The 13,432-nt window shown below is 39.4% G+C and overlaps 1 protein-coding gene across 1 annotated transcript in view; it reads right to left on the bottom strand.

Moving 5' to 3' along the window:
- Positions 1-553: 553 nt before the first annotated feature.
- GOPC (golgi-associated PDZ and coiled-coil motif containing) overlaps positions 554-13,432 on the bottom strand; it is a 20,549-nt gene continuing 7,670 nt past the window's right edge. Inside the window, exons 3-8 of the mRNA XM_009866606.1 lie at positions 7,485-7,660; positions 7,041-7,206; positions 5,776-5,871; positions 5,068-5,232; positions 1,460-1,640; positions 554-975 (exon numbers count right to left, since the gene is read on the bottom strand). Coding sequence (XP_009864908.1) covers positions 857-975; positions 1,460-1,640; positions 5,068-5,232; positions 5,776-5,871; positions 7,041-7,206; positions 7,485-7,660 — 903 coding nt within the window. The 3' untranslated portion in view covers positions 554-856. The remainder of the gene's footprint in view (positions 976-1,459; positions 1,641-5,067; positions 5,233-5,775; positions 5,872-7,040; positions 7,207-7,484; positions 7,661-13,432) is intronic.

The following is a 13,432-nucleotide window of genomic DNA, read 5'->3' as shown; positions in this document are numbered from 1 at the left end:
CACTTCACATAAGCAGTAACCATAACCATTCAAGATTAAACGCTAAATTGATGATGCTCAGAAAAAAATACCAAAGGGCCTATGTAACTGGGAGTATTCTTCAAACTAATTTTACTTTTAAAACTCCACGATACTCTGTTTAAATACTCTTTGGAGCAAGTTTCAAATGAAACAATTAGCTGTGAATACATTAAAACAATGATGTCAGAAATCTTACTCATAAAATGACCATAAGCTGAAGCATCACAATTAGCAACTACTCCACTGTCCCATTTGGCTTACAATGGTTTTTGCTCAAATAAAAGCTCTGGTTTTTACTATTCTGAGGAGGAAAAAATAAAAATAAAAAAATCCCTTTCTTTTAAAAGTTACAGTTCAAAAATACCATGTACAAAACTCATAGATGAAATGGTACAATCCTCCCCACATCCTTCTAGAGCTGAAGTTTGTTTCACAGCAAACTGAATATGAGTTGTCCCTCTAAAGCATCAAAGCATCAAAACATCAAAACAAAGCTGGCCACATCTTATTCTTTCTTGGGGTCATCAATGAGATTAAGAATTGAATGTATTGAGGTTATCCTTTTAAGAAATCCCATGCTTTGGTGCTTATTACTAAAAGAAAATTCATTTCACATGCCATGTGTGTCACGCAAAAGACAGTTTTCCACATTTAGAATTGCTCACAATGAAGCCCTGAGGTAACCGCCTTTTTTCCAGGCAAGAGTAATGCAGTTTTACATTTAATCATCCTTTTACAACCTACACTAGTATATGCAACTTGGAGCAGTCAATATTGATTATCAATTGTTCCCCAAGATGGGATCTGTCCAGTTTATTGTTTTGTTTATTTGTTTTTAGGATAAAGACTCAGCAGAACGGGCTAATTTGGGTGCAGTGTCTTCTAGGGGAGCTTCATCTGAATTCCCCAGGTCTCCGTTTTCATGTCCATCAATACTTGGCTTCTTATCAAACACTGAAAGTTAAAAAGAAATTTTATTTAAGGATGAGCAGCAATCTCAGAAAGGACAGCTCAGTGAACCTTTCAGAAACTGGGAAGTGTGTGGAAATGACTACTAAAACAGGAGCTAACAGGCTTTTAGTGGAACACAGTGCAACGGGAAAACAGGCACTGTTTCTATACCTCTCTGATCTAAAAAAATGTATCTGAAGAGCAATATTATGCATATTAAGAGGAATTAAGGAATTAAGGAATTTCAACCTTTGGGAAAAGGCGATCACAAAAAAAACCCAAATCTTCACAAATTAATTCAGTTGTATCTAAGTAAACCAGACCAGTAAGTGAGGAACTAATCAAAAGAGCTGACAGCCTATTAGTAGGTTAATTCAACTAACAGTAGATTAATTTTACAATGAATAATAAAAAGTGTTTTCCAGAATTGGCCTGCATATTGAGACTTCAGAATTAAATTGCATGCAACACATCTTAGAAGTTTTACCTTGTGAGGGTTTGACATCCACATTTACATCCTTCCTATTAGAACTTGAATTTGCACCTTCTTCCAATTCATCCAGATATAAACGATAACGATGTCCACTCTCATCCTCATATTCTACATTTTCATCATCCGAATCAACTTCTGGAGCAACATACACTACTTCAAATTCAATCTCACCTCTCTAAAATGCAATGAAAATTACAAATTTACTTAGTGCCTACGCAATAGCATTACTGAGCTGAGCTAGGTTACTAAGACGAATACATTTTACTTTTGTAAACACATTTACAGTTATGTAGAATCTTTTGGATATGTACCTGAATTAAATTCTTACTCACTAATGAAGTGCAGCTCTATAGCTAAGATTTACCAAAGCTACCTGAATTTCTTAGTTATGTACCAATATATTTCAAGCTGTGACTGTTAATGAGTAAGTTTTCTGATAAATTAAGTTCATCTATTAGCCATCTGAATCACAGAATCACAGAATATCAAGTTAGAAGGGACCTCGAGGATCATCTGGTCCAACCTTTGATGGGAAAAGTACGGTTTAGATAAGATGGCCGAGTAATCGGTTCAGCTGAATCTTAAAAGTATTCAATGTTGGCAACTCCGTTGCTTCCCTGGGGAGATGGCTGTTAACAGGAATCTTCCCAGGAATACATTATACTTGTTACCCCTCATCTTTTCCATGCGACTACTTGTAAAAAGCAAGTCTCTATCTTCTTTGTAACCACCTTTTAAATACTGAAATATGGTAAAAAGGTGTCCCCTAAGTCTTCTTTTCTCAAGGCTGAACAAACTCAGCTCTCACAGCCTTTCTTCACATGGCAGCTTGACAGTCTTGATCATCTTTGTGGCCTTTCTCTAGACCCTCTCCAGCCTGTCTGCATCTTTTCTGTACAGCAGAGACCAAAACTGAACACAGCATTCCACGTACGGCCTGACAAGCTCTGAGTAGAGTGGGACAATGACTTCTTTACCTCTGCTGGTAATGCCCTTGTTGATGCAGCCCAGCATCCTATTGGCTTTCTTTACTGTAGCAGCACACTGTTCACTCATACTAAGCTTGTTGTCCACCAGGACCACCAGGCCCTTTTCCACAGAGCTGCTCCCCAGCCAGGCAGATCCCATCCTGTGCTGCACTCCTGCACTAGGTGTTCCCAGGTTCAAGATCTTACACTTGTCCTTGCTGAATTTTGCAAACTCCTCCAATCTATCCAGGTCCTCCTGCAGGGTGGCTCCCTCTTCCCAAGTGTCCACTTTCCCACTCAGTTTCGTATCATCAAACTTTATCAGAGTACACTTAATCCCCTCATCCAGATCGCTTAGGAACATATTGAAGAGCATAGGGCCCAAAACAATCCCTGGGGGACCACATTTGTAACAGGTTGCCAGTTTGAACTGGAGCTCTTGACCAGCAGCCTCTGGGTGTGGCCTCTGAGCCAGTTCCCCACCCACTGCACAGAGCACTTGTCTAGTCCCTAACACATCCATTTCTCTAGGAGGAGACTGTGGGGAACTGTGTCAAAAGTCCTGGAGAAATCCGCGTTGTGGGGAACCATACTGAAAGTCTCGGAAAAAATCCAGATACACAATGTCAGCTGCTTGCCCCACATCAGCTGAGCAGGATACTTTGTCACAGGAGGCCATCAGGTTTGTCAAGTACCATTTACCCTTGGTGAATCCATGTTGGCTTTTCTCAATCACGTTTCATTTCACTTGTGATAGCTATCCAGGAGGAGCCATTCCATAATTCTTCTAGGGTCTGAATTAAGACTTTATGGATCTAGAATTTCCTGGGTCCTCCTTTAAGCCCTTCTGGTAGATGTGGGTGACATTAGCTCTCTCCTAGTCTTCTGGGACATTCCCAAATTCCCATGACTTCCCAAAGATTTGGGAGAACAGCCTTGCAATGATGTCAGCCAGCTCTCGGAACACCCTCGAGTGAAAAACATCTGGATTCACTGATGTATAGGTATCGAGCTCCTGTAATAGCTCGACACCATCTCTTCCGTCACTGATGGTGGGTCGGTGTTTACGCTGACCTGGATATTTGTTCCCAAGGCCTGGGGCCCAACAGTGCTGGTATAGACAGGTGAAGAAAATTTTGAGAATGTCTGCCTTTTCAGTGTTGTTGGTGACTAATTCGCCTCTCCTGTTTAACAGTACGACAATGTTTTCCTTTCATTCCTTCTTGTTTAAGTACCTGAAGAAACTTTTCTTTTAGTTTTTGACACCTCTGCCCAATCTGAATTAGAGCTGAGCTTCTTTCTAACTGCATCGCTGCATGCCTCAGCAATACCCTTGTAGTTTTCAACTCGTACTCATCCATTTTTCTGTCTCTGGTACACTTTTCTTTGGGTTTTGAGCAGGCTCAGAAGTTCACAGTTAAGTCAAGGGTGTCTCCCGCTCCACCTAGTTCCCTCACCTTAAAAAGGAGATGAACTGCTTTTGTGTTTCCAGGACAGCATTCTTGAAAAACTCCCAGCACTTACTAGCTCCTTTGTCCTCCATGGAAGCTTCTCACAGAATCACTCTCAGCTGAGCTCTGAGCGAGCTGAAGTTTGTTCTTCTAAAATCTAAGACCTTTGTCTACCCTTCCGTGTGCTTAGCAGGATCCCAAATTCCACAATAGTTGTGACTGCTACACTTAACCATAAGAAGCAGGATCTGTTGATCCAAAACTTGCTTAAGTGATGCAAATACTGCTTCACTGGCCTTACTGTCTTAGTTGGGAGGTTGGTAGCAGATGCCTACTGTAAGATCCCCCTTGGAGATGACCCCTCAGATCTTGACCTGGAGGCATCCAATGGGGCTTCCACGATCGCTGTAGGTGACTTCTATACATTCAAAGTTCTCCTTAACATAGAGCACAATTCCTCCACCTCTTGTTCCCTGCCTATCTTTATGTAACAGCCTACAGTCATCCATTGTGATCCTCTGGCCACACGAGTTGTCCAACCATGGTTCACTTATTTCCATAAGGTAATTTTTTTGACTGACTGTGGAGTTCCAGTTCCCCGTTTATTCTCCAGGTTGTGTGCATTTCTATACAAACACTTGAGGCGGCTGGTCTCCTGGTTCTCATCTTGGAAGGCAGCTAAGGAGCATTTTGTCACTGCTCTGGTTGGCTTGGCTTATTCCCTAGTTGGTTGCAATGGTATGAGTGTTGGCACTTTGGACCCCACCTCGAGTCCTTCAGTTTAAAGCCCACATCACCAAGTCAGCCTGTCTGAAAACAGGAAGCAAGGCAGAAAGAAGATTCTAGATCACAAGGCATAAGAGAAACATTGTTTGGTTGGAGCCATCCAGTCATAAAAGACTATAATATACATCATTAAATAATTATTTCTGCAGGGCAACGTAACAAGCTGATTTCCATCAGCCTTACTGAAGGATCTTAGTCAACACGAGTTTAACTGAACCAGAAATGCATTTTTCTCCTTAAATTGCAAGATGTAAGAGGATTAAGTGCAAGAAAATATAGCTTCAGAAATCACTGTAGCTTAGCAGAACATTGTGCTTCACAGAAAACACTAAAATTCAGGTAATCCAATAGGTAGAACAAACGTGCCCATGGATAACATTCAATATTCCCAACTGACCTGTTGGGAAAGAATAGTTACAGCTTCTTTATGTTTGGCGTCTCTTAGATTAACTCCATTTACTGCCAGAATAGCATCACCGACATGCAGTCCTCCACATCGATCAGCAGGCTGTCCAGGATGGATTTCAGAGATCAGTATTGGAACACCATGCTCCTTCCCACCCTATTAAAAAAGAAGTAGGTTTTAATTAACTGAGATAGCCACTAGCATAAAAAACAACATTCTGGTAGTTGCTCTTAAAGTGCGTATTTCAACTTTCATTGTAGAAGATTAGAGAGCATGCTTCAGACAAAGAGAATGCTTAAGAAGAATGCATGAGATGCTTCCCTTAATTCTTCTCCCCATAAAAGAATGGATACGTTTTAAATATACACTCAGAGAGTCAAAAGAGTCAATTCACAATAATAATAGAAGTACAAAATCATATACTCAAGCTGATGAGACAACATCAAAACCACTGCCTAATCTGTTCAAGTGCCTATACCCTAAACACAAGTTGAAATCATAAAGTTTTATATGAATAACAGATATCTATTTAATAATCTATCAAAATGAGTCCAAGTTCTGTGATTATAGCTATGGATTTGTGGGGTTTTTTTTCGTATGTTCTAATGATACATTCATTGATCCACATATTTTACCGAAGTATAAAATCAAATTAATATTTCTTCATCTGTGTCATGTAAAATAAATGCAAGTATTTACTGTGATTGAAATTCCTAGTCCTTCATGGTCTTCTTTAACTAGCAGAACTTTTCTGATTGGACCAACACCTTGACTTTTCTTTAAGGCATCAGGATCCTAGTTTGATAAAAAACAAACATGGCATTAATATAACGTGTGTGACGCAAGAAGTGAGGCATCCCTGCACTTCGGTTTTTTTAAATTATACACAGGCAGTATATCTGCAATAGAGTTTAGACTAGCTCCAGGCAGGATAAACATACAGTGCCCTTTTACAGACAGAGTACAAAACCAGAAGAGATTCCTCATGATGCACTCCTGTTGAGAATAATTATTTCAATTATTTCAGTGCTGAGTGATGCACAGCACAGAACTTAACCTCAGAAGAAGGAAATCAGCCACATATTAAAAATAAAAAGCGACTACATGAAGGAACGCTGATCACTGCTGAAAAGTTACTTGACATAAACTGCAATTTAAAACTCATCAAGTGATGTAATACAGTCCCAAGGAAGAAGTTGTTCGCTCAATTTTATTTTTATTATAATAAAAACAAACCATACCAAAAGCCATCCAACTCAAAACTAAAAGAGAGCCTAATTTGTGTTAAGAGCTTGTGTTAAGTCGCTGTTGCCATTATGCAGACTCGTAAAATCATACATACATATATATGGCCACCAATATTTGATATGCAATGAGGAATACAAGCAGTAAGATCCATCTGACCAGAGAGCTTATTTAGAATAGATTAAAGTAAATCACCTTCCTGAAAATGTTTGAATTCGTGAAAATGCACTGAACTGGGGTGATTAAGAGTCATGTGCCAAGCTGGGCAAGTTCTACCAAGGCTACCCAAAGTGAAATGTCTTTTAAAGGTTTTACTTTTTAAAAAATAACTTCTGGAGGAAAAAAAAAATTCTAACTATTATTTTAGAGTGCTATTCTTCTTGCCTTTTGTAAATAAGTTAGTTCCACATTTTGAAATCTAGGTAACAAAATTATGCTACTAAATTCATACTTATCGGCACACATAGCACAGCCTCAGTTTTCAAAAGGACTGAGCGTTGTTAGGAAAGTCAAAGGAATTGTATTATCTTCCATGGTCATTTATGGGGACATGTTATTCAGCAAGGAACTGTCCGTCAGCGTACAAAAGAATGATGTGGTTAGAAGTGCCATTCGAAAGGACACAATACTGCAGTGCAAACGATTACATAAAATGAAGAAATAACTCGTATCTGGAAAAGCTGGAAATTATAGAGGAATGGGTCATCTTTTCAACTTACATGTCCTGGTGGTACTTGCATTGGTCGTTTTATATCATTTCGACCTCGACAAGCTCTAATAACGGTTTTGTGACGGTGAAGGTGTATTTCTGCTTCAAGCTGATTCCAGAGCTTGTCATGAGCGGGCCCTTTCATATCTCGGCCCAGTAACTGAATCTGCTGGACCCTACATAATGGCAAAGAGAGTAAAACAACATGTTGTATTAGAGCTGAAAAATCAACACATCGTACAACTCACACACTTTATCTAGCTACAGCACAGAGACAGGCAGCAACTAGTGCAAGACGTGTGGGGAGTTTTGTTTCTTCCTTTTGTTCATTTCACTGCAAATGTGAGACTTTTCCTACTTAGTCTTAACTCTGGGCCTGCCTCTGGGGATGCAAAGGAAGAAAACAACAACAAAAGCCATCTCTTGCTAAGGGACATGTATTGACTTCACATACCTTCCAGCTAGTTCCTTATCTAAATACTTGGCTGCCAATCTTGCTCCATAAACCTCAGCCTGAAGCACAGCTATGTGTCTACGAAGTGCTTCATTTTCCTTCCTCAGCAACTTCACCTCAGCTTCCAGCTGAGCTTCTTTCACTTTTTCCTTCTTGTTAGCTTCAAGTTCTCTCTCCTTTATAATAAAAAAAGGGAAAAAAATGTTGAGAAGCTTTTATCAAAAATAACGAAAGAGCACTTACTGCACACAAAATCTGAAATTACTCTCCTATTTATGTACAAGACATGCATGCAGGAAAAAAATTAAAAAAAAAGAAAGCGGAGTCTCTGGCACTGCAGCTAGTGGTTTGCATACTCCCCCTTGGGGAAGATGAAGCCTTGCATTCAACTTTGTGCTCCTGACGTGATTTTTATCCAGGTTACAAAATGCATACACTGGTTCAGAGTCCATGGATGAAAATTAGCATAGGTGCTGCTCTCTATCACACAAATATGGCAAAATTTAGACAGCCTGAATATCATCCCTACTTTTCCCTATGTTCAAACAGGAGTTTCATACAAAGAGAGAGAAGTCTTCTTAAAACAAAAAAGTAACTACAAACCCACTAAACATTTCAATTTGACAATGTTCTTTAACTATTTGAATGATTTTTTTTTTAATATGACATCAAGGAAATGTTCTTTAAGTCTGTATGTCTTAAAATGACAATTATTTTAATGCAAACAACTAAGAAACGTCCAGCCAGGGACATTTCCAAATTAGAGTCTGAAGACCACAAAAATAAAGCCAAAGATTCTATACATGAAGAAGCACATCCTGACAAACTTGGAAGACAAATTAGTGCAAAATAGCTTTGTTAGAAGAAAACAACAAGAAGAACGCAACACACTAAAACTACACTTTAAGCAAATCATCTACCCTCTCCCCCTCACACACACATGAAAAGCGAATTATGGAAATATAAATTACTCCCACAGTGCTCCACTCTAAACATACAGAAAATGCCTAGTTCATTACCTCTTCTAACACCAAGAGCACTGCAGTGAAAGGAATTAGTATGTTTAGATTGCTATTCTACACAATCTACTAAGAGCATGTTTTATTACTTGTAAGTTTTGTATTTTGGTTTATATGCCTCTTACAAAGTGGGGAAAAAAACCCACCACAAACCAGCAAAATAGGAAAGACACAGGATCTGTTACACTTTCCTTTTAAAAGTGGCTGTCAACTGCAATAGCAATAAAGACTAAGTTCACCATAACGCATTTTTGAAGACATTTAGAGTACCTAAAAAACCTGTTCTTTGTACTTGTACCAATTACTCTGTTAAACAAATAGAAACAGGAAGTGCTACTAAAGAAGCAATGGGAGGGAAATAAAATTTTACAGAACTGGCAAGACAAATCTGCTACCAAATTGTGAATATGCTTATTTGCTATTCCAAGTCTGGATATAAAACCATGAAATATGGCTGATACTACTGCATTTGAGAAATTATGGAAGGTTGACCATTCCAAAGAGGTATTTCCACAATAGATATATGTAAGCATTTAGAGGTATTTGCCAGGAAGTCAACTCTGAATTTGATAGTTTGACTCCATACATACGTTAGAAAATGTATCACTTCTGGTCCCCAGCCTTTGGGTTGAGGCTTGTCTTGTGAGATGACTCTTCAACAAATTTCTTTCAGAAATCACACCTAAGTCAACAACTTTGACTAATCTACATATCAAGAATAGGAGTTTTGAAAATTATACCAATTTTCTGTATTACTATGATGCTCGTGGGCTATTTTAACTCACACCTACTGCCAGCAGCCAAAGGGCAAATACAAGAATTCAAGAGCACGACCACACTGTGTTGTCTCTGCCACGCACTTTAGCTGTAAGAAGGGTCCCAGTTCAGACATAACACCCTGTTCTGCAGTAGCTGCAGAGTCCCTAGAGCGGTACAGTGTTCCTTCAGTTACCTATGTACATACTGCCAAGAGTGCATCAAGGTGTTCTAGATGTGCCCCTTGTTTGCATACACACTCGCTTTTAGAACATTTTCTTCCACAAATACAAAAAGACAAAGACTAGAGTTGGAGAGAGACATATGAAGGTATATTTTTCACGCCCAAGCCTCTGCTGCTTTTTCCTCACTGGGTATTTTTATGCTTCATTTACTGAATAAAAAGTCATAAACCAAAAATTCGTATTATCTTAGAACGTACCAGTCCTGCTTTCTGTTGAGGAAAGAAGCTGTAGAGATACAGGAGTTCTTTGATGCATCTGATGTATAACTTGGGAGAAGAATTCCAATCTCCCTCACAAAACTGAATTGCTGAAGTGATTCAAGATATGTGAACACACTAGCAAATTTCATACAGTACACTTTATTTATATGAAGCAGTCATCTTAAAAATTCTCATCAAGACTGAAATTTTCCATCAATTTTCTCTGAATTAGGTTTGTTATTTAAATACTTTAAACAGAAAGTCAAATGTTACATTTATACGTGGAATCACTTTTAGTCATGCATTTTAAATATTATACCTAAAATATGATGAACAATGCAATCCCATAGAATTGCTCTCCTCCTATATCTATGTTACTATTGGTATTGTTCTGTGACTGAGGTGGAAAATTACACCTGGAAGCTATTCCTCTCTGCACTGTCTCCAATCGATCCCCACATCTGCAATACAGAATCTCTTAAGATGTACTGGAGGAACATGCCTCGTGTTGAACAACTGTCAAAAGATGTGACAAAAGTATCAAAAAATGTTCAAAAATTGAGAAAGTTTCATGCCTTCTAGTGTTCATAGTATTGCACAGACAAAAAAAAATTAAAAATAGAGAAAACCTGTATTTTCTGTTGGTACTATAAAAAAATTTTCCTAAATCAAAAATGCAACTGCAAAGGTTAAGATCAAAACTCAGTTATCAGCTATCCCAAGGCTTTTCAAAGGGCAAATACTTAGTAATTATAATGAGGCATATTACAGAACAAGAGTGGAAAAGCTGTTTCAAAAGATTTAAAATCTATCACTGTGAAAGACTGAAAAGTAAAATTTAACTTTGCTTCACTTTTTCTCCTCATCTATGTATTACTGAATTTATATGCTTCCGGCTGTTACACAAGCCAGTAATTCATATTAGATCATTCTCATAAAAAGAACTGAGAAATGGGAAAACAAGGAAAAGTCATCAGGCTCATGTTTTTTCAGTACAATGCATAGAATACTTAATAGTACATTGATAGATGTGTACAGTGTTTATGTTTTAGAAATCATGTGACTCCTTAACATTTTTTGACATACTGCCAGAACAATCTTTCAGAATGTCAGGCTGCCAGAAATCACAGTGGACAAGGGAAGAGCAAGGGACATATCTGTCTGGATTTCTGCAAGGCCTCTGACGCAGTCACCCACAACATCCTTTCCTCTAAACTGCAGAGCTATGGATTTGATGGGTGGACTGTTTGGTGGATGAGGAAGTGGCTGGCTGGTCACATCCAGAGGGTAGTGCTGTTGACAGGCTTGATGTCCAGACGGAGATCATTGACAAGTGGTGTCCCTCAGGGGCGTGGACTGGGTCCAGTGCTGTTTACATCTTCATCAGGGGGCTAGTTAGCTCAGATAGTTGAGTGTGGCGTTAACAACGCTAAGGTCACAGGTTCAATTCCCATTCGGTCCCCATGTGTTGCCTGATCTAGTCGACAGGTGGTGTCCCTGGCGGCAGGGAGGCTGGATTAAAATGATCTCTAAGGTCCCTTCCACTTAGGCCATTCTATGATTCTATGATCAATGACATAGTGGGATCAAGAGCACCCTCGGTGAGTTTATAGACACCACCAAGCCGAGTGCTACAATCGACAGGCCTGAGGGACGGGATGCTATCCAGAGGGACCTGGACAAGCCGGAGAAGTTGGCCTGAGTGAACCTCATGAGGTTCAACAAGAGCAAGTGCAAGGTTCTGTTCCTGGGTCCTGCAGTCCCTGGTATCAATATAGGCTGGGCGGTGAAGAGATTGAGAGCAGCCCTGCAGAGACAGACTTGGAGGTACTGCCAGATGAAAAACTGGACACGAGCTGGCAACGTGCATGTGCAGCTCAGAATGCCCACCATACCCTCGGATATATTAAAAGGAGTGTGATTCTCTACTTCGCTCTTGTGAGACTCCACCTGCAGCACTGTGTCCAGCTCTGGAGTCCTCAGCACAAGAAAGACATGGACCTGTTGAAGGGTCCAGAAGAGGGCCACAAAAAATAATCAGAGGACTGGAAGAGCTCTCCTATGAAGAAAGGCTGAGAGTGTTGGGGTTGTTCAGCCTGGAGAAGAGAAGGATGCAGGGAGACCTTATCATGGCCTTTCAATACTTAAAGGAGGCCTGTAAGAAAGATAGCCACAATCTTTTTAGCAGGGCCTGTTGTGGTAGGAAAAGTGGTAATGGTTTTAAATTAAATGAGGGTAGAGTTAGACTATATAAGGAAGACTTTTTTTTTACAGTGAGGGTGGCGAAACACCAGAGCAGGTTGCCCGAAGAGGTGGTGGATGGTCTGTTCCTGGAAACATTCAAAGTCAGACTGGATGGGGCTCTGAGCAATCTGATCTAGTTAAAGATGTTCCTGCTCACTGCAGAGGAGTTGGACTAGATGACCTTTAAAGGTCCCTTCCAACCAAAACTACTGTATGATTTTATGATCACCCCACATTAGCTGTAACAATAACAGAACACAGACTTAGGGGAGAACGCACCAAAACTAGAAAAAAAACCCACACTAAAATGCAAGGAAAATTATTTACACAGCATCTTGTCAACTGACAAGAAGGAACAAGTCAGATCTGTTTTGCCAGTTTCTGAGGCGAACACACATATAAGTTGTTGCACGAAACAAAAGCACTGCTTAAACACAAAAAAGGGCAATCAGCATACTTACCATTTCATCCACAGAAAGGACAGACTTAAGACAGAAGAAAAGAGTTCCGTAATTAGAGAAACAGGCAATGGGAACTTCAAGAAAATGCAACAACATAAATGACTTACTTCAAAAGAAATTTATGAGCCGATTTGCATTTTATTAGAAGGCATAAAGAACAAGCACACTGTTATTATTAGGAGCAATTTTGGTACTTTGCAGTGAAAGTAATTACAATTCTTATAAAAACTTTTAATCTTGTTGTAGTATTGAAAACTAAACTTTCTCCTAAAATATCAAGAATCTTTATAAAGAATAGTACAATAATGCAAAATGCATGAAAGCAGTTTTGAAAGTATAAAAAAGACATTCTGTAATACAAAATCTGTTATACAGATGACAAATCTGTTAGAAAGAATAACAAAGTATGTATTACAAGAGGGACATAAAGGACAGGGAGAAGTAGCAAAAAAGATGTATCAACTTAAAACTCGAGAAAAAATATCAAGTCAGCAACTTCTATTCTTAAAAAGTTACTGTGATTGGACTAAGCAGATACACTGCTCCTAAAACCAGATTCAGCCTAAACCACGTTATCAATTACTTAGCAATCTGAAACATTTTAAAATGCTTTAGTTCACCACTATGTACAATTTTACAGTTTGCAGAGTATACATTTACGCCAAGAGTCTACATACAAAACAGGAGTGGATGTCTTTAAGAGAGAAAGGAGAAAGTTAACTAGTACAGAGCTTCCTACAGGACACACTGAGAGAGATGGGACTGTTCAGTCTGGAGAAGAGAAGGCTCTGGGGAGACCTTAAAGCAGCCTCCTGGTACCCTAAGGGGGCCTACAGGAAAGCTGGGGAGGGACTTTTTATAAGGGCATGTGGTGCCAGGACAAGGAGAAATGGTTTTAAACTGCAGCAGGGTAGATTTAGATTAGACGTTAGGAAGAAGTTCTTCACTATGGGTGTGATGAGACACTGGCACAGGTTGCCCAGAGAAGTTGTGGCTGGCCCCTCCCCGGGAGCGGTCAAGGCC

Source organism: Apaloderma vittatum, unplaced genomic scaffold, assembly GCF_000703405.1.
Source record: "Apaloderma vittatum isolate BGI_N311 unplaced genomic scaffold, ASM70340v1 scaffold9823, whole genome shotgun sequence".
NCBI classification, from domain to species: Eukaryota; Metazoa; Chordata; class Aves; order Trogoniformes; family Trogonidae; genus Apaloderma; species Apaloderma vittatum.
Note: the sequence above shows the minus strand (reverse complement) of the source record. Positions and strands in the feature narration are given on the sequence as shown.